The sequence below is a fragment of the Numenius arquata genome, chromosome 12 (genome assembly GCF_964106895.1).
Source record: "Numenius arquata chromosome 12, bNumArq3.hap1.1, whole genome shotgun sequence".
NCBI lineage: Eukaryota > Metazoa > Chordata > Aves > Charadriiformes > Scolopacidae > Numenius > Numenius arquata.
The window spans coordinates 25,694,311-25,716,521 of NC_133587.1; the positions used below are offsets into that span (position 1 = coordinate 25,694,311).

General features: G+C 37.2%; 1 protein-coding gene across 3 annotated transcripts in view; it reads right to left on the bottom strand.

Annotated features, from left to right (window-relative positions):
- PIP4K2A (phosphatidylinositol-5-phosphate 4-kinase type 2 alpha) overlaps window positions 1-22,211 on the bottom strand; it is a 115,176-nt gene that overhangs the window by 3,752 nt on the left and 89,213 nt on the right. For all 3 annotated transcript variants that reach the window (XM_074156871.1, XM_074156872.1, XM_074156875.1), the window contains 5 exons: window positions 17,778-17,924; window positions 15,087-15,125; window positions 5,397-5,510; window positions 1,897-2,140; window positions 461-564 (listed from right to left, as the gene is read on the bottom strand). In XM_074156871.1, the coding sequence (XP_074012972.1) occupies window positions 461-564; window positions 1,897-2,140; window positions 5,397-5,510; window positions 15,087-15,125; window positions 17,778-17,924 (648 nt within the window). The remainder of the gene's footprint in view (window positions 1-460; window positions 565-1,896; window positions 2,141-5,396; window positions 5,511-15,086; window positions 15,126-17,777; window positions 17,925-22,211) is intronic.

Below are 22,211 nucleotides of genomic sequence, written 5' to 3' on the forward strand. Positions count from 1 at the left end.
TACCAAAGAATGAAGTATCACTAGGGTCCTGCATCTGAAATAACATTCACAACAGCTTTCACAGAGCTGTATACTAATACAGGTGTCTGGTGAACAGCTTTGTCTGCGAGAATAAGGTGCCTCTCACAAATTTAGGACAAAGATCTAAAAAGGCATCTCACCAGAGTTCTTTGTGATTAAGAAAGCTATGCGTACAGCTGAAAAGGGAGTTCCACTCTCAGTATGCAATGGGTAGCAGTTACTCTGTACTTTTATATTACATATTAAAGGAAAAAAAAAGATTTACATATTTAAAAAACCTGATTTACATCAATTAAATGTCAAAGGAAAAAACGTGAAAAAATTCTGATCTATTTCCCCTTTCCCTAGACTTCCTGAACTGTGCTGTGTTGGTGCATTAAACAACAAAAATGCAGTAGAATAAATGGAATCAGAGAAAAAAACCAACCCAGATACTTACCCCATGCTTTACTGTTTTTGCAGCATGGGCCGCTTTCTTTTTTGCATCATAATGAGTAAGAATGTCAATAATGGCCATAAAGTATACTTCCTTCCTAGGTGCATCTGCAAATGGCAAATACACAGCAGTAAGAATGACTTTTGAGACATCTTAATCACGAGTCCTCCTTCTAACAAAGGACACTTTATAAGGCTCGGTCAGCAAAGACAGGTTAACGTCAGTCAGAATCACAGATCTGTAAAGACCACAGGCTCAAGCCACTCTTAATTAAGAGTTTAACTGCACTCCTATATAATGCAAAACTCCCTCAACCAATGTAAAATAACCCTCTAGCATACAGAACTAGGAATTATTGCTCACATCGTGTAATGTGGATTTCATGTTCCTTTGTGGAAAAAAAACCTATGAAGTATTATATGAAAGGAAATGCTTCTGTGTTAACAAGCAAGATACCTTTCCTGTCTTGAACAGCCACAAGTAACTAGTTATACTTAGTTTTACTAACAACAAACCCAGTTTCAGGCTTCTTACACACTCCTTATAAGGAGTGTATAGCACACATAAGGAATCTATAACACACATAATTTTATAACCATAGGGCCACGAAGATGATCAGAAGGCTGGAGCACCTCTCCTATGAAGACAGACTGAGAGAGCTGGGGTTGTTCAGCCTGGAGAAGAGAAGGCTCCGGGGAGACCTCATAGCAGCCTTCCAATATCTGAAGGGAGTCTACAGGAGAGCCGGAGAGGGACTCTTTGTCAGGAAGGGTAGTGACAGGACAAGGGGTAATGGTTTTAAATTGGAAGAGGGGAGATTTAGATTAGATATCAGGAAGAAATTCTTCACTGTGAGGGTGGTGAGACACTGGAACAGGTTGCCCAGGGAAGTTGTGGATGCCCCATCCCTGGAGGGGTTCAAGGCCAGGCTGGATGGGGCTTTGAGCAACCTGGTCTGGTGGGAGGTGTCCCTGCCCAGGGCAGGGGGGATTGGAACCTGATGATGTTTAAGGTCCCTTCCAACTCTAACCATTCTATGATTCCATGATTTTCTTAGCTGGAACACAGAAATTGGGTGTGAGTGCACAAATTTTCATTCTTTCTGGACTGTTTTTAACAGTGTTGTCTTACCTGCCAGGAAAAGAACAATTATAGATACTAGATTTCCTGAAAGGAATGAAAAAAACCCATGAATTAACTGAGAACTGCTGTATCTGAATAGCTAAGCCAGTATTTTGATATTGATTTGATTGTGCAGTAGGTGAATTATTTGACTGCATCCCCACACATCACAATATTTTAGAAATATGTTCATAGCAATGCTGAGCATTATAGATGTATTTCACATATAGGTGCTGAGCATTTGTGGTTGCAAAGACTTTAGGAGTCTGGTGTAAGAATCAATACATCCTAATATAAAAATATTTATTACTGCTTACTTTCATGGGATTTTATTCCATAAACATCGATAGCTGGATCAAATTCCCCTGGAGCCAAGGGCAGTGAGCTGTTCAGCGTGTTTCCTGGACTGTCTGGAGGGGTTCCAATGGGGTGGGTCCCATCACTTTCACCTTCCTCTTCTCCATCATTCTCTTCACACTCTACTTCTTCCTGTTCAGCTCTTTCAACATCATGAATTCCAACCAGCAAGCTGTAGTCCATGAGTTTTAACTGAGCAAGGAACTAGAAAGTGGTAATAAGCAATTTATCAATATCACTGAAAATGTAAGCTCCACTTACAAACATGAGAAGTTACACAAAGATGTCATCAGTAGAGACAAACAGGCACTTCTAAGAGTGAGCAAAAGGGAGGATTAAGTGATAAAAAGCAAGCAGAGAGATACTTGAATTTATTAAGATGCAGTTATAGCACACAGGTCACTTGCAACTTGTATTATAAAAAAGCTTGAGCCCACTCCCCCCAAATCCTCAGGGAAAAGCCATTTTTCCTGTAGTGAAGACCAGTGCTGCGTGAGCCGATGACTGTCCCTCCTGCCTCGTGTTTCCATCAGGGCTATCCTGGCCCCGCTCAGCGTCCGGAGCAGCCTCTGTGCTATCAGGCATGCAGCGCGCTACCACCCGGTGCTAAACCTGCCCCTTCACTCCCTTTTAAGCCTTATTAAGGTATCGTGAAAAAGCATTTAAATATTCTTGCAGCGGAAAGTTGTGATGTTTTACACCATCAAAACATGAAACGATGCTGTATTTTCTTCACAGAGACAGGCTTATGATTTAAATCACATAAGCAAAACATGAACGTGACCGAAAGGGTGTTTTTTGAATAAAGACAGAGGATGGGAGTTTTTAAAAAACTGAAGGATGAATGCACTTTATGTATAGACAGAGTGTTATTTTAGTTGAGGGGAACAGGATAAGGCAGAAAGCTAAGAGGGGAGGATGGAAATAAGGAAGGTATGAAAGCAGGAAGGTGGGATACAGAGTTCAAGGGGTGAGGGGTGGGCAGCCCAGAGCCGTGCTGCAGCCCGAAAGCAATGCTGCGATTCTGAACTTGTGGGGACCTTGCTTATGGTATGCAAAGAAAGAGAGGGAAAATATGCATTGTTTCAGATTTTAGAAACTCTAAGCAGTTATAAAAAGGAAGTTAGAGCAGATCAGAGAAGAAGGGATTTAAGGCAGACTTTGGAATAGTGATAGTGATGAAAGAGATGAGTATAAAATCTTAGGAAATGAGAAACTACAGTTTGTCACGATTCTGATTCTGAGAAAAAAAGAGGAATCAGAGGTAACAGTGTGACTGTAAATTCAAGCCCTAGAAGAAATATTGTGAGATTGAGAAGAGGTTTTAAGAAGAAAGAAGGAATTGGTTTCTAATCATTTCGATATAATAAAGCAACAGACTCTCCATAAGACCAGAAGAGATTTAAGTTTGAAGAGATGATGTACAACAATATACACGAACAACAGATGAGACTGGCCAAAGGCGATGGAGTGGAAGACTCTGGGCATATCATTAGGTACTTGACAAATACCAAGAGAGACAGGAGAAAAATCTACCAATAATCATACAAAAAAGCATGAAAAGGAACAGACTCTTGGGAAAAAGAGTGAACTGCAAATTAGAAGAGAATGTCTCTTGGGAAAAAAGTGTGCTGCTGCTGACAGTAAAAGAGATCAGCACAAGGAAAAGATCATCTAATTTAAAATGGAAAAAGTATCCTTATGTGTTTTTTCTCAGGACATTTTCAATGGAATGGGGAGGCAGGAAAATAGACAAGAGGACATCAAAACAGCAGTAATAAATATTTGTCTGTTTGAACACAGGAAGGGGATACACAGGAAGAAGTAAGACTCGATTATGAGAGAAATACAGCAACACAAATTACTTAATGACAAACAAGAACAGATATAGTCACACAGTTTAGAATACTACTCCATAATATGTTTAACTATAAATATTGTGTGATAAGATAATCATATATCAAGTACCATGCATTTCTTTTCATTGTAGTGAAATCTGAGTGTTTACACTGCTTACACTCAGATTTGGGTACCAACTGCATACTATCAGTTATCTAACAAGGGCAGAAGGCCCAATAAAAGAAAAACAAGATTAAAGAACAGCTTGTCATTGTTAAAATCAAGTGCCAGATGACTTAATACTAGTGGTTTACATCGGTATCGAATGATTTCAAAAGCATAAAAAATAGCCTCTCAAGACATGATCTGGAATCTGCCCTTATATTTACAATCCAGTAAATGATGTAGAAGATCGCACACAATCCACTTTCTGGGGTAATAAAGCATCTTCCACGTTCGTTGTACATACTTAAGATCTTGTCTGCAACCCATTTACTGCAAAAGCGTTAGTCAGCAACAGCAGTACATGTTAGAAGAGCACAAAACTTAAATAAACTTATCTCTAGAGCTGTGACATCAGTAGAGTGATTTTCCAGCACAACATTTAAAATATAAAATAAACATTGATATTTCACAAAGTATTTATGTTTTCATAATTATCACCATCATAAGTTTCTCATCATTATTGTGATGGGAAATTAGAATTCCTCAAAAGCAAATTGTTGGGTAAATTCTAAATTTACTATTCTGTTTTGTGCAACTACTGAGATACAGATCTTAAGAATTAGACAAGTCAATTCTGAGAGCCACTTCGATATAAATAGCTGAAAGCCTTATTAAGTCACAGACACATTTTGCTATCACATCTCTTCCAACAAGGAAAACAGATTTTAGGCTCTGAGTACAGGGATTGCAAAATACTGTGTTTAGTGATGAGATTTTAAATTATGGAAACCAAAGTTAAGCTGTGTGAACTATTTAGCCCAATATTTATTTTATTTGCTAAGTAAGTTATAATAATATATTATATTAAATTCACATTTTAACACTTTTCTATTATGTATTAACTACATTCAGACACTCAGAAATTTATATGAGAAGACTATATTAAGACAATGAGTCCAACTGCTGTACACAAATTACTGAAGCACTCCACTGTTGTGATACTAAGGATGATTTAAAACTGGATTACTAATATGAAACAAATAGAACATGAATGGCTGTGCATAGGGGATGCTACACTCTTTCTTACAGACTACAGTCTGTGCATGAGCTCAACTTTGATGTACCTACACCCGTAAAATATAACTAACAATACTTACCTCTCTCTCGGGGGCATTTGGAAGTACTAGGCTTGTAAAGTGCTTAAGTACTAAGCAGTACCATCATTTTAACATCACATCATCAGGGCAGGGACAATGCATGGCAACTAGCTATGGCAGTAAGCCATTTGTCACATCAGCAAAAGCAGTGATCAACTCCTGAAAGTTTAAATTGTGTTTCATTTAAAACAGTCTTACAAACAAGAGTTTTCATTAATGAATTACAGGTATGATTTCCTGGGCTATCTGTAATTTGCCACACATTTTAATCCCATATAACTGAACAGGCACATTCTTACCTCAACATCCTTTTTGAGTTTCTCAAGGAACATCTTTTTGTTATTTTCATCAATATGAATCTTTTGGCCATCGTTAATAAAATCATTGTCTTTGAACGTCGGCAGCTCTTTGGCCTAAAATAAACCAAAACTCCTGTAAGAGCGGGATCGCAAAGAGGCATGCGGTGAAGCTGCTGTCCCGGCGTGGTGGCCCCACCAGCAGCGGCACCTCTGGAGTTTCCCTGTGCCCATGAGGGCACCGCCGAGCCACCGCTCCGGGGGGAAGCAGAGGCACCTCCATCGTGCACAGCACTCCGTAACTGCACCCACAGAGCCGTTTCCTTTGCTTATCCCCCTGTAAATGGCCTAGAAGGTATAAGTTTACTAAGCGTGCAGAAAACGTAGCTAAGACAAAACCTCCAACTCAATACTTGATTTGCATTGAACCTTGATTGGCATTGAGTTTCTTCCAAGATGTCGTTTGTCAAAGTGACTGGCAATAAGTGAAGTTGAAACACAATCTATATCTTGTAACAAAGTGCTATTGCATCAGATCTTATAGATGAAGTCAGATTGGATTGCATTTTACACGGCTACTGTGAATTTTTATAAGTGCCTAATACCAAATAATTATTTAAAAAGCATCAACTGAACATGAATTATGTAATGCTGCTTAAAAGTGGAAAACGCCAGAGAAGACCGTGGCCTTTTAATAAGTAATTAAACATTCTTGATGTTGGAGCATTAGTTGATTATCTTAATCTTTAACTCTCCCACGAAGTGATTCGCAAAAGCATTAAGGAAAGCCAGACAGAGCAACCACTGGATTCAGTACTAGGACCCCTCAAACGGGCTCTGTTCTCGAAGGGCAGTGGCTGGAAGTTTACTTAAAAAGTCCCAGCAAGGCAACAAAAAAAAGAGCAGTTACTTCAGGGGACGTGGTCAAGCAAACTACAAGTAATAGTAGGCTTCTGCAATTAGAGACTTTAAAAAAATTGGCCCATTAAGAGCAATGAACAGCCTTTCTCCCTGTTCCCACTGTTAATCACCAGCAGGGAAGAACAGGTTTTCTTTACAAAGAAAATGTTGCAGAACAACCGTTCTGAAAATGTTGTAACCCTCAACGACCATGAACTAATGGGTACTTTGAATGCAATAATTTCCCCTTAATCCGAAAGTCCTTCCGCTAGGAATAAAAGGCATCAGCCCACTAGAAAGTCCTCCGTGACTTTAACTAGTCAGATGTTGCTTATAACCTTACTGAAGATGGTATTTATATAAAGTTTATTTTCTTCCTATAACACAGTAAGGAAAAGAATCTCAGAGGTTCTTTTCTCTGCTCCAAAATGTACCTAATATAAAGCACAGCATTAAAATGTGAGCCTCACAGCAGACCCTGAAATGCCCTTTATAGATCTTCACAATGGCCAAAAGCTCTTTTTGCTGTCGGGCTGCGCACAGAAATGGCTGAAATACTCAGTTCCTCAAAGGTCCAAATGTTTTTTTGGACCTGGAATTTGTGAATTGTTCAAGATCCCACAATGCTGCTTTTATTTAGAAAAGTGACCCTTCTCTTCCAATAATTGCTCAAAACCACTTAATTAATTAGTAACATTTTATTGTTATGAACTACGTTAAATCCTTTGCATCCTGACACCTATGAACTCTGGAAAAAATAAAGTCCTAATCTGGCTGCTCTGAATTATTACTGTGCTGCACCTAGAACGTACTGATATATTAAAATACTCTCTATTTTCATTTAAAATAAAAGGAAAAAACTCTAAGCAGCTGAGATGGAGCCATAACCATTCACCCATCCCAGACTCCTTCCGTAGCAGAGCCATCCTGCAGTGCTCCACTGCGTTACTTAAAGATGACGCTTCTTGAAGCTCACAACTAATTGTTTACTACAATACGACGGCACAATGTGCATCGATTTTCTTTCTGCCCTACTTGGTAAGTGGTTTAGGATGAAAATGAGTATGGGAAACATCAGATAAGCATTCCAGACTAACAGCTGTGGGGATTATCATACACAATCAAGCAAACTGTCCCATGGACGAGGGCTAATTCTGCAGAGGCGGGACTGCAGATCCAGGGATGTTGCCAACACCGGAGGATGGAATCCAGTGCGTGGGATGCTTAAGAATGGAGAGGAGATTTGGGTGAATTAATTTAAGATGAAACAATAATGAAAAGAATGCAGGAAACCAAGCTCCCTTAATTTCTAGCCCAAAGTCACTAAAAAAAAAATATCCTTGGATTATCTTTCCAGCTAGTATACCCAAGTTATTTATTAAACTAGGCAGAGGTTAAAGTGAAACAAACCCATTAACACTGAACCTCTCCCCCCTCGCTATTGATGCTGTTTAAAGCTGGGGGGTGGGTAAGGAGGAAGGATGTGCTTGTGGTTAAGATGCTGAGATGCAGGTTCATCTCTAGGCTCTGCCACAAGACTTCCTGCAGAGCTCGGCACCAGCCAGGCAGACCCTGCGGGCGGTGGGAGGGGGAAGCTCACTTCTCCACTGAAGACAGTCTTGCCTTCAGTAAAAATAAACTTAAATTACAAGCAGTATCTTTTTTGCAAGACGCTAGAGCTGGTAAGCCAGTCGTGCAGGTGCAATACTCCACTTTAACCTTGTCTCTAATCTATTTTTAATAAAAGTGAGCTAGTAAAGCTGACACAGGCGCATTTCTTGCCATCGCAGCCATCATGAGACTCAAGGGGTACTCCCAAGGACATTCAGGAGAGTGAATCAGCTCTCCCAAAAAGCCAGACTCTTCCCTGCCTTGTGTGTGCAAGCTCCCCTGGTCCTCAATAATCCCTCTAAGGATTTTTATCTGAGGTCATTTTTCTTCACCCAAACTTCCGTAGCTGGGAAGACCGGGCAAGTGCAGAAGTGCATAAATTAAAAGCCAGTACTGAGGCATGTGAAGAAAAACAAAGAAAGAAAAGCAGTGGGTGCCACATGAGAATCCGAAGCTAAGAAGCGATGTGCCAGTGGTTGTCCTCAGCACATTATTTGTAGTTATTTAAAATTAATAATATAACTGTTCATGTGAAAAATCCCAATAGATACATTTTCTTCTTACGCACTGAAATAAAAAAAATACAAAGAAAACCACATTGTGGCAGTTTAAAACACCATCTGAATGAAAAAATCGAGACCTTGCTTTAATGAAATAATTGATATGGTTAATTTTTAATGAAGTCTCAAATATTTCCAATGAAGAAAAATCCTTGTTGGAAAATGATTCTCCTAGAATGTAATTAATTATAAGGAACATATTACTATCATCAAAGAACTAAATATTTTAAGAGCTGCACAGGAGATGAACATCTAACTACTTGCAGTAAATTAATAATAGGTTTTCTTTCTGAAACATCTCCATTGTTTTTAATCCCCTACTTAAGGATGCAAGAAAGGCACAATAGATTTTAGAAATATGAAGTATTTATTTGTTAAAAAAGCATGCTATTTGGACACCTCAGGTTTTCATTCCAAAGTTTGCCATGGTCACAGAGAATTTTAATGGCAGGAAGATTTCACTGCCTTTGAACAGGTTGAAAAGCAAGATTTCTTTGGCTAAGATGGCAGAATGTGTAGAACCTGATTCAAAAAGTAAACTTATGGTGAAACAACCCATTGTTTTTGAAAAAAAAATAAATCTTGAAAGGTAAGAACCAGGTGAAGTTTTATTCCTACAGAATATGGAAATAGTTTTTGCAGATTTCTTAACACATCCCAATTCAGAATCCTATCTGTGTTGAAATGAATACTAGCAATTTTTTTTTTTTCTAAAGGGACTTTTGTGCATCATGATCGAAAATAATGATCATGGCTAATATCAATGCCAACATTTTGGAAGAAGCTCGCTAAACCAGCTGTAGGACAGTTAAGTTTCAGAGTAAGTCTTGGACTGAAAAACAAAAAAGGCTAATTGTCTTCACAACCTGACAGCAATTTCTCACCTAACAAAGGCAAAGATTAGGCTGTAGAAGAAATGTTGCATAGCAGTCTTATTGTTTGGAACTAGCCACGAGTCCTAATCATGGCAAAATAGGGCTTACAGTTTGTAACTTTTGAAAATGGTATATAACATCTGCCAAGAGTGAAGTTCCACACCTTGGGCTTCTTTCCACAGCGCATGGCTCACAGGCACCTTATTTAATAAAAGAATTAAATCAGATTAACTTTAGACTGACTGTGCTCAGCAGCATATATGGAAGGCAGTATTTTTTTAAAAAAGTATATTATCCTAAATATAGTTTGAAATAATTTGGGACAGTTGCTTTTGAACTGAATCAAAAGCCCGAAGCCACTAGATCTACAAGATGGAAGAATAATTAGAGCTTTCTCTGGAAGTCTGAAGATTGCAGCTTCTTCCCTCCAGTGGTTATGGGAGCTGGGTTCAAACTTTTGTTGTACAATTTCCCTTGTCCTTGGCTGGGGTTTCTAAGCAAACAAGGGTCTGCAGCTCCACTCGGCATCACAGGACTGTAAATAGCAACAGAAATAGAGCTGTAACCCCAAAACAGGGTTTGAGAGGGAACACTGGAATGGTTTTAGCCAGTATAGCGGGCATTTTTGTAGGACAAAAAAATTGTGCAGGATGTTGTAGATGAATTAGGAATTCGAGCGTGTCCTAAAATAATAACTATATGTCTTTTCAATGATCACGGAAATGCATCCAGAATTATCCCTAGAGTTAATGTCTTCCTGCTGCAAAATAAACATGCAACATATAAAGTGCAAGAAAAAGTCCCCCCCCCTCTGTTTTTTTTTAAAGTCTTTTAACATATGGAAAACAGCCTTTTAAACAAACAAAAAAAAAACCCAAACCCCACCCAAACAAACAAAGGCAAACTAGTGATTTGTTTTGAAAAACAATAATGGGGTTGGTGTCATGTGAAGGCCAAATGCTGAAATAGGAATCTGAACTCTGAATGTCTATTCCTATCTTTGCGATGCATTGCAGTGTGATGTTCTAATCTCTGTATACGCAGCCTTGGGATTCATTTCACACAGAAACCTAAGACATGCTTCACGTGTCTGTTTTGTGAGATGGGCATATGAAGCAGATTAAAACCACTAAATGAAATAAGTAAAAAATGCTGTTCTGAAATTAGTGATTTTGGAATACCAGGAAAAAATAGCTCAGATTTTGGGATGATCTACCTTGAATGAAGTTTTACTTATCGACATCAAAAGAAAAAAACTAACCCAAGACTGAGTAATCTTGTTGCTATGCTCCTACACTAAAATCCTTCTTCCTTTAGTTATATACGTCCTCTCACAAATCAGTTAATTACTACGTGTTGTAATATATAATGTAAAAAGTAAAGCCTAGAAGTGTTTTTTACATCTAGATGCATCTTCCAGTCTAATTATCAGAGCTACGTATTTTGCATACAATTTAACTAAGATGTAACATATCTGTAAATTACAGCAATTTTTTCCCAAAAAGGAACTTGAATAGAATATCCTTTGTTCAAATGTATTTACTGTAATTTTTCTGCATTTATGCTTATTTATGAAACAATACATTCCGCAGAGGTGGCAATGCAACCAGTTAGATTAATTTAAAAACAGGTAATAATCTCTGAAATTGCTCAAGAAAGAAGAAATATGGTGTGCTTCAGTTCAGTTAGGTTTTATTTTTCCTCTTCAAATTTCCTTCTGGGTTGCTCACTCACAAGCAACACGCTTAAGTTCTTTATAAGTACAAGTAGACTCAGCTGTAACTGCTAATTTGATGTCGTGCTGCAAAAGTAGCATAATTGTGAGCAGGCAGACCACCAGGGGAGTTCTGCATTATCCTGGTTTCACTTAAGAGGGCAAAATTGTCCAAGGAATGAATAGAAGATGCCCACTATTAAAATAAGAAAAATAAAAAAATAAAGAGAACTAAAGCCTTAAAAAAAAAAAAAAGAGCAGCTGTCAGAATTTGACAACTGTTGAAACATACTGTTCTTTTAAAATTCAAGACATCTGTAAGTGCATGTTATGATACTTGTTGCCAAGAAAGTGATGCCTTTATTATTAAAAATATCACTTATAATGCAAATGAGAGGAATTGTGTGTTAAGGTGAAATCTAAGCGATGGAGCTTGTCTCCACGCTGATTATCACAAAATATTGAAATGACAGTTTCAGAGCTTCTCATCAATATGTTAGGATACTAAACAGTTGAAGACAGTCAAACAGGAGACAAACTGAAAACAGGACAGAAAAGTAGCATTCTCAAAGTCATTCCAGACAGCTTTTCTTCCTAAAAACTGATTTAAAAAAAAAATGTTTGAATACTGTTACCTATTTTACTCTACAAAACTAAAGTAAAAAAATACTTTTTTTTCTGATTTCTTATTTTATTATCCAATATTTCTGCATGATTGCCTCCTCTTTATTAACTGAGTAAATAATAATAGAGTAGTTCGATAGGAAAAAGATTCAAGAACATAATAATTTTAGCCAAGTATGCCATTTCAAAGTAATTTATCTAAAATTTGCAGTCCGCATTAGAATGTGACTGAAAGACTTGCTCTTCTGTTTTCTGGCTTCTGCAGGTTTAAAAGAAGCTAGCATGTTATGCTCGATATTCTGAAACCTATTTGATTACCTGAATATTGGTATTTGAAATTAAATATGACTTACTTAAAAGCCCATTTAAAAATTACAGCATTGCCAGACATTTTAGCTGTACATTTTGGCACCAAAAGCTTCCTGTCTTTTATTACTTTTCTGTTTTTCAAATGTGAATAGCAGTGGATACCTTTATAGTAAGTAATGAAATAACACTGCCGTTTATGGAAATTCTATTATTATTAACATAATTTCAGGGCGATATTAATAAATTGATGATTTTACTTGCCTCTGGCTAAAAATTAGCTAAGAAGTTACTACACCAGCGAAGTATTAGAGATTGTCTGGTTTTGCATAACCATTCAGAGCAATTTCTTCTAACACAGGAGATGCCAAAATCTCTTCAGAGCTTTTGCTAAAATGTCTTTTTTTTTTTTTTTAATCCCCTTTTCAAGCAAAAATTTTCCAGGCATTTTAACATCTTTAAAATGGGCTTGAGATTCCCACAGAAGACCACAAACAAGAAGTTTGAAAACAGTGACATCTACTTAAGGGAAAATGGAGGAGAAAAAACCTGCTACAGGGCTCTCACTTGCCAGTTACTAATCGTGGACCATTTCCATACTTATGTCCACACAGTCCTCAAGGCCTCAAAATTAGTGTCACACGTGCAGAGATACATCTCATGACAGCAGGTCTTTAGCACTGCTCAGAGTTTCAAAAACAAACTTTCCTTGTCTATTCGTATAAATACACAACCCCCTTTTTTATTTAAGCTTAAAAACTGTGCGTTAGATACACTTGAGCGGTTTACACGAGTAGATCGCTGCAGTTCTAGTGTCTGCTGCAGGAGAATCAGATCGCAGTGACGATGGATGTTCTGAACATCTACAATATGGACACACAGAGTCTATTCTTCTGAGCCTTTCAAATCAAACAGCAGACCCCAAAAGTTATGACAAAAACCATATAATAAGCAAAATGTTACTTTTCCCTGCTTGAATCTCTAAGAGTCTTTCTTAAAGTCTTTGCAAAATGTTGTTCCCTCTATGAACTTAAAATTCTACCCAATTAATTCACTTTCTAAAAGTGTTTGTTGTGAGTGTTAGCTTCTGGCTTCCCTGCTGCACTGCATTGGTGTTTGAAGGGAATGATGAGTAACAGAAGGCTGTTCTAACAGCCCTAGACCGTCTGCTTGCAACATCAATAAGCTTAGTGTAGTTCTATCTCCAAGAAATCAAATTCCTTTGAAAAGAAAATAATGTGTGAGATTTAAAATAGCAGAGGAATAATCTGGGCGACCAGGTTTTTTTTTACATTTCTTTCACAGAAGTACTCAAAATGAAAGGGGAGGTTCTGGATGTGTTGAAGATGATAGGAATTTTTGTCATTGGCCTTACTGAAGTTATTATTTCGCATTAAATTTAGAGAATAATTGTTGTATTCAGTTATACAAAACTACACAGCTTTGTTTCAACTTAGCTATAATTAAGTTCAATAGTAATTTTGCCATGAACTTACATGCAAACAAAATTAAGTCACTGATTCTTTGAGGTTCTCACTCAATATATTACCTACTATTGTGTATAATACTAATAAACTATTTATTATTATGAGACATATTCCTAAAACTGCTCAAAACCACTGCACTAAGTATCTGTATCGTGTCAGTTCCTGTACAGGTACATATCCAGCTGAATATACATAATATTGTTAAACTTTACATTACTATTTCAAGCATTAATGTTGCAACCTGAAGCAGTCCCATCCAAATAACTTGCCCTCTTCATTTCTATCAGATTTTTTTAGTACTACCAGGAGAGGTTTTTAATGACGCTAGGTATCGTTTGTAAGACACTGAAGGGTTAATCAGCCTGTTTTAAAAACACTAGATTTGTGCTACTAAACAAGAACAAAAATAGACCACAAGAAAAGACATGATAGACCGTTCAAGACATGATCTTGAAGGCCGAGTACAGCAAAAGAGAGCTAATGCTGACTATTGTAACTGCAGCTGGCATTTGGGACGTGGTAGTTGCCTAATGCTGGAAGAATTCTAAGTGTTTGGTCATACTTTAGGACGATGTGGAAAAACTTAGCACAGAGTTTTTCATGCAGTGAGAACTGCAGGACTGACAGCTACTGCATGTCCCTTACTCCTTAGTGCAGTTGTGTGATCTGTAGAAGACTCAGAGAGGCAAGCATGGTACAACTAACGCTTAGGAGAAAAACAAATGATCTGAATGGAATTTGGGGACAACATAAAATGAAGTCTTTGAAGCAAATTGCTGAATGATCTTATGCTAATTCAGAAGAAATGTGCTTGGAAAAATTAAGCAAACAAGCGTCATGGGTTCCTAGACTTCACCCAAATTTAGAAATCTAAGAAGTCTTAGATGATGGAGACTATGTTCCACCTTCAATTATCTGTAGAATCCGTAGACAAACCTCGCCTACAGTGCCATGAGGCTATTTCTCTGAAAGCTCAGAGAAATGTTGATTTTGAGAACATTAAATTTTCCAAATGAACTGGAGATGGAGAAAAACAAAGCTATCAATTTCCTTTTAGAGCAAAGTTTCAGCCTAGAATTTGAGGGAGACTGTCTCTCATTATAGCTATGTGTACATCCAAGTCTGTCAGTTGTTTGCTTGTTTATATGAGCTTTACATACCCAAAGGTTCTCACAATTCAAGGTTTGGTTCATCTTTGCATTCACTTTAGAAGTGGTGCCACATCACATCATTCCATTAACTGACACTGAGTATCCACAAATCTCCATATTAAAGAGCAAGAGAAAGAAGATGAAGAAGCAGGAGGAAAGAGAAGAAAGTCCTGATGTTTTCCTACCACAGGGCAGGCCCTGAAGAAACTAAGAAGAGATGAGAAAAAAGGAAAAGGAGGAGGTAGAGGATTGGCTCACTTACCTCTGAAATCTCAACACCATTGCAAACCAATATTCAAAGGTCTGCAGAAAATAGAGGAAAGATAAAGGAGGAAATAAGGTAGAACTCAAGAGGGGAGAATATGACAGAAAATAAAGAAAAGGGGCAGAACAGTGCTGGTTACGTTTGTCCTGAGACTAGCTAGCAGGTTAGATAACTGAAAAAGAAACAGAAATGCACCATACCTTTTCTTTGTCACTGGCTTCTCGAGCCACAGTAGAGCCCTGAAACAGAAAAAATGGATCTAAAAATGTGCACATGTCAGAAACTAATTTGAAAATGTCACGATAACAGGTCAAAAAGTGGATGAGCTGCATCCTCCTGAACTTGACAGCTGTTTTAAAGAAAGGTGATACAGTAGGTAGAATGCCCAGGGCGGCTGAACTGCTGCAATCACTTGAAGAAGATGTATCATGAGAGAAGAAAGATGGATTAAATCCTCAAATGCTCTACATCTATTGTCCTCCTGACTGCTGGAGCTTCTTCCTCACGTCTCTTCCTCATTTTGAGACTGTCATCCTGGAAATTCAGTTTTCTTCTCATCTTTTTGTGCCAATTTAGCTGTATGGTTATGGAATAGCCTATTTTATATAACTATTTGGAAGTATGTAATAGACATTTGAAAAGGATGTCACACAATATAAACACATAAAAATATTTAAAAGATCACAAAGTACAAACAAGAACAAAGCACCTCACAGCAACATGAAGTCAAAGGAAGAGATGAAACCAACTGTGAATTCACAAGATCAGCAGTGCTTCCCAAAGACTTTTTGGATATTTATTTATTTAGTTAGTTAGTTATTAGCTTAAAACTACTTGGCAATATGGTGCTTTCTGAATAAACTGGAGGTGACCAAAAAAATGGCCGTATATATTTCCTTGCAAATTTCTTGGAGCAGGACCACACCTTTAAGTACCCAGAGTTTGTTTATCACATATTATCACTGCAAGAAATAATAACTATAAATGCGATAATTGGACATTGAAAGATGGGTAAATTAGCTCTGTCGTTTGTTGGAAGGTGTGCATCGTGTAAAGAAGTGCTGGAGTGGAGTCATACTAGTTTAAAGAACGTGAGGATTCCCAACTATATCTTTTTATAACATGTTTTATTCTGTTTACAGAGAGAAACTTAGAAAGGATGGATAGAAAAGATAAATGGGACAGTACGCCTTAGCTATTATGTATGGCCCAGCAAACAGGGATTTCATTGCATTATATCGTGAACTGATAGTAACGCCTGGTGAAAGTCCATCATTTTAGTTTACTGATAACACCTTTTATGTTGTGTTCTGTGCTCCAACACACTGCTCCAACAGACTATTTGGCCTGAAAAAAGATCAGCTGAAAACCAAACCGGAGGAAAAAAAGTGGATTTATAATAGTGAAAATTAGGGAGATCGCCAAATTTGACATTGAAGTAATTTTAATAAAATGCCTCCATGGCCAGGAAAATACCTTTGAAATCCTATGCTGATCTGTGGTCTCTTTTTCTTAGTATCTACACAGGTGAAGACTTGTGCTACAAGTGAGCTCTAAGCCGGTGTCAAAAATATTCACATAGGAAAAAGGACTCCAAACCTACAACCACAATTGTTGTAGCAACGAAAATAAAGAAAAAGTGATTTATAATATATGCAGTGTCACGATAAATCTGCTCAGTGAAAGCATTTGTTTCGAAGAATAATATGATACTGATGTTAAATTTAAATTTCAAGAGAAGTTTATCTTTAAACTATCCGGCTAGACAAACTGAATACAGTACAGAGCATTCACAGAGGTAAATAATAGCAAGAGCTGATGACACCAATGCTAAGAATATACTGCATATCATTTATGTTTCTTTCTGTTGTGCTTTTATTGCTTTTTTAATGCATCTGGACGTTACGATGCTCTAAAACACATACAGTTCTCTCAAATTAAAAAAAAATATTTTTGGGGGGCTAGCTCTGCTGCCAATAACACTAAATACCAAAAAGTCAATTGTTGACAATCTGGAAATCAGTTCTTAAAAATCACATTCAGTCAACCATCTAACCAATCGCTAGGTAGATACTTGACAGTAGGAAAGGATGGTGCAGTACGTAGCTATACAAATTTCTTATTACAGAATGCTAAATAAACATCTTAAAACAAGTTTGCAGATGCACTTAGTGGTTCAAGACATAAAAATAAATTGGAAAGAAATAGGTTTCTAAGGGGAGACTTTATGGAGAAAATTAAAATACAATCCCTTAGGTAGAAAGACTAAGACTATATTTTGGGCATTCATTGTAAGTACTGTATATTAACTACTGGCAAAACTACAATGAGCAGATAAACCTGGAACAAAACTAGAACATACTTTATGATAAAAGCAGCAGATATTCTGTGGTATTTTTTAAAGAACCTTCTCTTTTTTGCTTGAATTATTTTAAAAATATAGAATGAAATATGAAGCTTTCGTAGTAGTGATGTACTTCGTTAGTAGCATTTTATCAGTTTAAATGATGATGATATTTAGTTATTTTACAAAAGCTCTCTGCAGAATCAGCTGTGGCTTTCCATAATGTTGATAAAAACCTATAGGAAGTAGAATTATTACTGTACTTGTGTGAAGGGTTTTACCTTTAACCATTATCATTTAACAAACATACCCGGTTAAATCGCTCCATTTAAAAATGCACAATACAAATAAATTTGTACAGTTTCTATAAAACCATCCTTCAAGTTTTGCTAAACCTAGCTGCAGAAGTAAACCAGTTAATGCTGGCTCTTACATAACACAATTTTAAAATTAATTCTGAGCAATATTCAAGCACCAGGACAATCTAACATCCTAGCAAAGATTTTCAGCTACTTTGTCAGTTATTTCATCAGCAGTTATTTCTCACCTTTAAATCATATTTTCTATAAACAGATAAACGATGGCTGAACACGTTTCTTGTAACAATCATATATACTTCAACTCCATCAACAGTAAGCCGGTACATGCCCAAAAACTGGGGAAGAAGTGTATTCCCGTGACACTCGACAATGAACTGCAGGAGCAAAAGAAAAAAACAGAAATGAGGATGGATACATACTATATAAATACATACATTTATACATTTTTTTGAAGATAAAACACCCAGAAACAACACATCTATTTGCTGGATATGTATTTATGTGGAGATAAACCTTCCAAAAATCATGCCAAAACGAACCCCTTCATCAGGAGGTTATCCTGCTTTTAGGTCAGTGTTTAAAAAAGAAAATCTTGAACTGCTTAACTTAAAACTTTAGACTTCTATAGATGATCTCATAGGAAGAGCAGGCTTTATTTGACAGACCTTTCCACTTTTACGGTCCAAAAAGCACACCTAATGCAGATAACATATTCAATACTGATGTCAAAAACCAGAAATATTTTTTCAAACATCACAATGCTGTAGTCTGTTGTCCTAGATTATATTTAATTTGTGTGTTTCTCCATTCTCAGTATTTCTTTATTATGATGAACACTTATGGTATTGTCACCAGCAAGGGGTATTATTTATTATCACCAACTTTCTGCTAATTCCCACATGATGGCTGCATTTCAGGGTCAATAGACTTGATCAGTGAAGTGCAAGATCTCTGTATTTTTTTATTTACGAATCATTATATTTCCTTAAGGTCACCATATTCCATTACAAATGGGCTATTAACCTTGAAAAGATTTGCCACCTGCACCTGAAAATGGACTTTTTAAAAAAAAAAAATCACTTGCCTTACAACTAATAGTTTGAAGTCCTATTGCAAAGACTCCTGGAGGAAGCAGGAAAAATACAGACTACATTGATGATGAGAACTATTGAATAATGAATATTTATTCCCAGAATGAAAATGCCCATACTGTATTAATCCTAAAACCAACTCAAACACATCCGCTCATATTTTGTGGAACCAAGGAAAAGTTAAGCCACAATGATGCAAACCAGAAAAGGACTCACCAGCTTCCCTCGTTCTGTCATTACCAAGTCTCAACAGAAGAACTTGGAGAGAAATTAAAAATTCAAGCCTCAAATAGGAAACATGAAAACTAACCAACAGTCAGCTTTCAAAGCAGATCACCTTTTAAATATTCATTAAATACTGAAGCTGCTGTTTCTTTTGTGCCAGAGAGACCTAGTTATTAGAAACATTATTTTAAAATACAGGAGACTTTAGAACAAGTTAACTGAATAAGGCATTTGAATTGTTTAACCAAGGTTGTTAGTATTTGGTAACAAATAATATAACGAAGCTCTTACAGCCCTGGAGATTTTGCAATTTTGGGCTTCTCTTTTAATTTTAAGGAATTCCTTTCACTAACTTAATACTGAAATGTGTACAGATCAGATACAGACTTTTTTTTTTTTTTTAAATGGCAAAATAAAACCAGAAAGATTTAGAGAGTCCTGAAAACAATCCTGTCCGGCAAGAAACAAAGGGAATGCACAACAAAGATTGAAACTGTGGACTGTGAATTGAACGTAATTCTGGCTAACAACTCTGACATAGGAGCTCTGCCGAATCTTGCTGGCAGGGTTTGGGCTGTAACACCCCTTTCTGCCTGCCCTGCAGCTCTACTGGAGGGGACAAGCCCTGAAGCAGAGAACACACCATCGTGCCGCCGTTGTGCCACTTCACAGTATAGCGTTTTTAAGCTCAAACTGCCTATGAATGAGCAAAACATCTTAAGCCACTGCAGAGGCTCAGTGAATGCAAATCAGAACCTTAGGAAGGACAGACGTTTGTATGCCCCAAATTACAAAGAAGCTTGACAGCAAAAGGCCACAAAAGCAATGTCAGTCCTGAGTAGCACACAAAGATCGATCATTTTGCATCTGAGAATCACTCCTGTTTTTAACAGATGCAGAAGTTGTAAAATGGGAGTTCTGGAATGGAAAGATTTTTCAATCATAGGGCTGTTATCAACCTCATAGAGCAGTTACAACGTGTTACAGGATACATAGCTCATTCTGACCATCAGTAACTTGTCTTAAAGACCTGATCATAAAGTGAAATTAGAACTATTAATGCCGAAGTTACAGAAAACTTGTTTAAAATACTAATCCATATTTATTCTAACTACATTGATTATTTTGTTATAAACATCAAGTACTTGGCATACATCCTAAAGATAAATACTTTTCTAATGCTTTAGAAGGTGGGAAGGATTGTTCTCACAAAAACATTTACTGAGTGACTTCTTCTCTAAGTGAGATGATTAGTTTCTGCAATGATGATAAAAATGAATCTGGTTTCCAAGAAGAGTTTAGTGCCACAGAATTTCAGGCCGCTCAACTGTTAAATGAATCCATCCATTCCTAATTGTATGGCTCTTAACGACAGAATTTGAATTCCTGTGCAGTAAAAGAAATACTATTATTCCAGCTTTCCATATGGGGATCTGAGATGCAGAAGCTTTGTCTGAAATCACAGAGTTTGTGCCACATGAAGGAACGGCAGCTACGCATCTCGAGTCCTAGACTAATAACCCCCTGCCCCTCCTCTCAGCTGCTAGGGCATAGCCTTTACACTTAAGCTATCTCTTGAACCCTAGCTATCCCCAATTTTCCAATTTTAACCTTTCTGGTCCTGAGTGTCCTCATTTGTAAAACAGCAATTTCATTAACACAGAACATATGCAACACACCCATTGTAATAACATAAAATAAATCCTTGGGTTAGCAGTATACAACCCCCTCCCAAACTGTTCTGTATTACGTGACAAGGCAAAAAAGGCAATTAACTAGAGTCGTTTAAGTCCTATTTGCAAGTTAGGCCTAGCCATTTGCTAAAGCTGTTGATTCATTTTAATATTTTGCAAACAAGCCTTCTGAAAGGGCAGTGCTACTAGCATGCAACCCAGAACAGGAAAAGCTCTGCAAATACCGTGCTTCACTTGATAAAAAGGGACTTGGCCGTGTTCTTGCAGACTTCTAAGAGACCTTCTCAAAGCAGACCATGTCCCGCAACAGTTGTTTCCTACTGGCTGCTGACTGTGGCCACTCGTGCCACTGCAATTCAAAGAAAAGCCCCTAAAATGATTGCAGTGCTTCCCGTATCTTGTCCTGATGGGGAGACAAAGGAAAGAGGGAGGAACGCCACTTGCTTTTCAGCATCTACAAGGTTGGTCTAGAACTTCCTACCTTTGAAACTATCAATCCCCCATATCTGCATCACAGAGGAGGCAAAACGTGTCATCTGTTTGGGTGGGAGTCCAGCAGGACTTGCACTGGTGACTGTGGTTGGCAGATTTTCAATTTGTCCATCTTGATATAAATGAAGTAGCAATTTAGTCACCTCAAGGTGCTTTTTAGGAATGATTTCCTGAAGTTTCCCAGTCACAGCTGGAATAAAAGTGAGCCTAGAAAATAAGCCGATACATGCTTAACAGGACTGCTAAATTTCAGTGAAAGAAAAGACCTCCACTCTTTTATGTTAACTCTTTCTAAAAAGAACATTGAAACAATTCTATCACGCAGCCTTGCTAAATAAAACTGTAATATTTAGCTAATACATTTACAAGTCCTTATAGCAGTAACAAAATCCATCTCTTTAAAAAAGAGTGCTATAATAAACACCCCATCGGTTTTTGTTAATTCAGGCAATTTTCGTTTTTCTGCACAGCATGAGGACAACATTACCATTAGCAAAATAAAGTATCATCAACATGTTGACACATTTTATCAGCTGTGCAGCACAGTTTTCAAACACGTAATTTTCTGAGCTCTCCTGAACCCCATGCTTAAAGCTGAAAAATAATAAGAAATTCTCTATGACCCTAAGTTCTCATTAATTTTTTGTATAAATACAGCTTCAAGTTTCCTTAATAAGAACAGAGCTTATCCTATCTCATTTTACATGAAAAAAAAGATCCCTAGCTTCTTGCTTATCCATGGTAATGCTAGTAAGATATCAGGATGACTAAAAGTAACGTAGTGCATGTAATTTACTGGCAAAGAAGTTATGCCATTTTTGGCTCTTTTTGGAAAAACAAAGGGTAAAATTCCCATTTCTGCTATTTTTCCTCCCCCCCGCCTTGGAGATAATGTGTGGAATGACTTGACATCAGTGAAGTATTTATCTCGGTTCCATGTGAAAACTCAACTTTCCTATTTTTCTCAGATAGCACTATTTTGCAAACATTAATTCAGAAATACACAACATGCTCATTCTGTATTACCCCATCATATATTATTTTCATGATTTCTACATCATGATTAAGGCAATCATGCCTGAATTATCAAACACTTATGTGACAAGCCTGTACATTCATTAGAAAACTTTCATTAAAGAAATTGAATGGCAAGTGATAT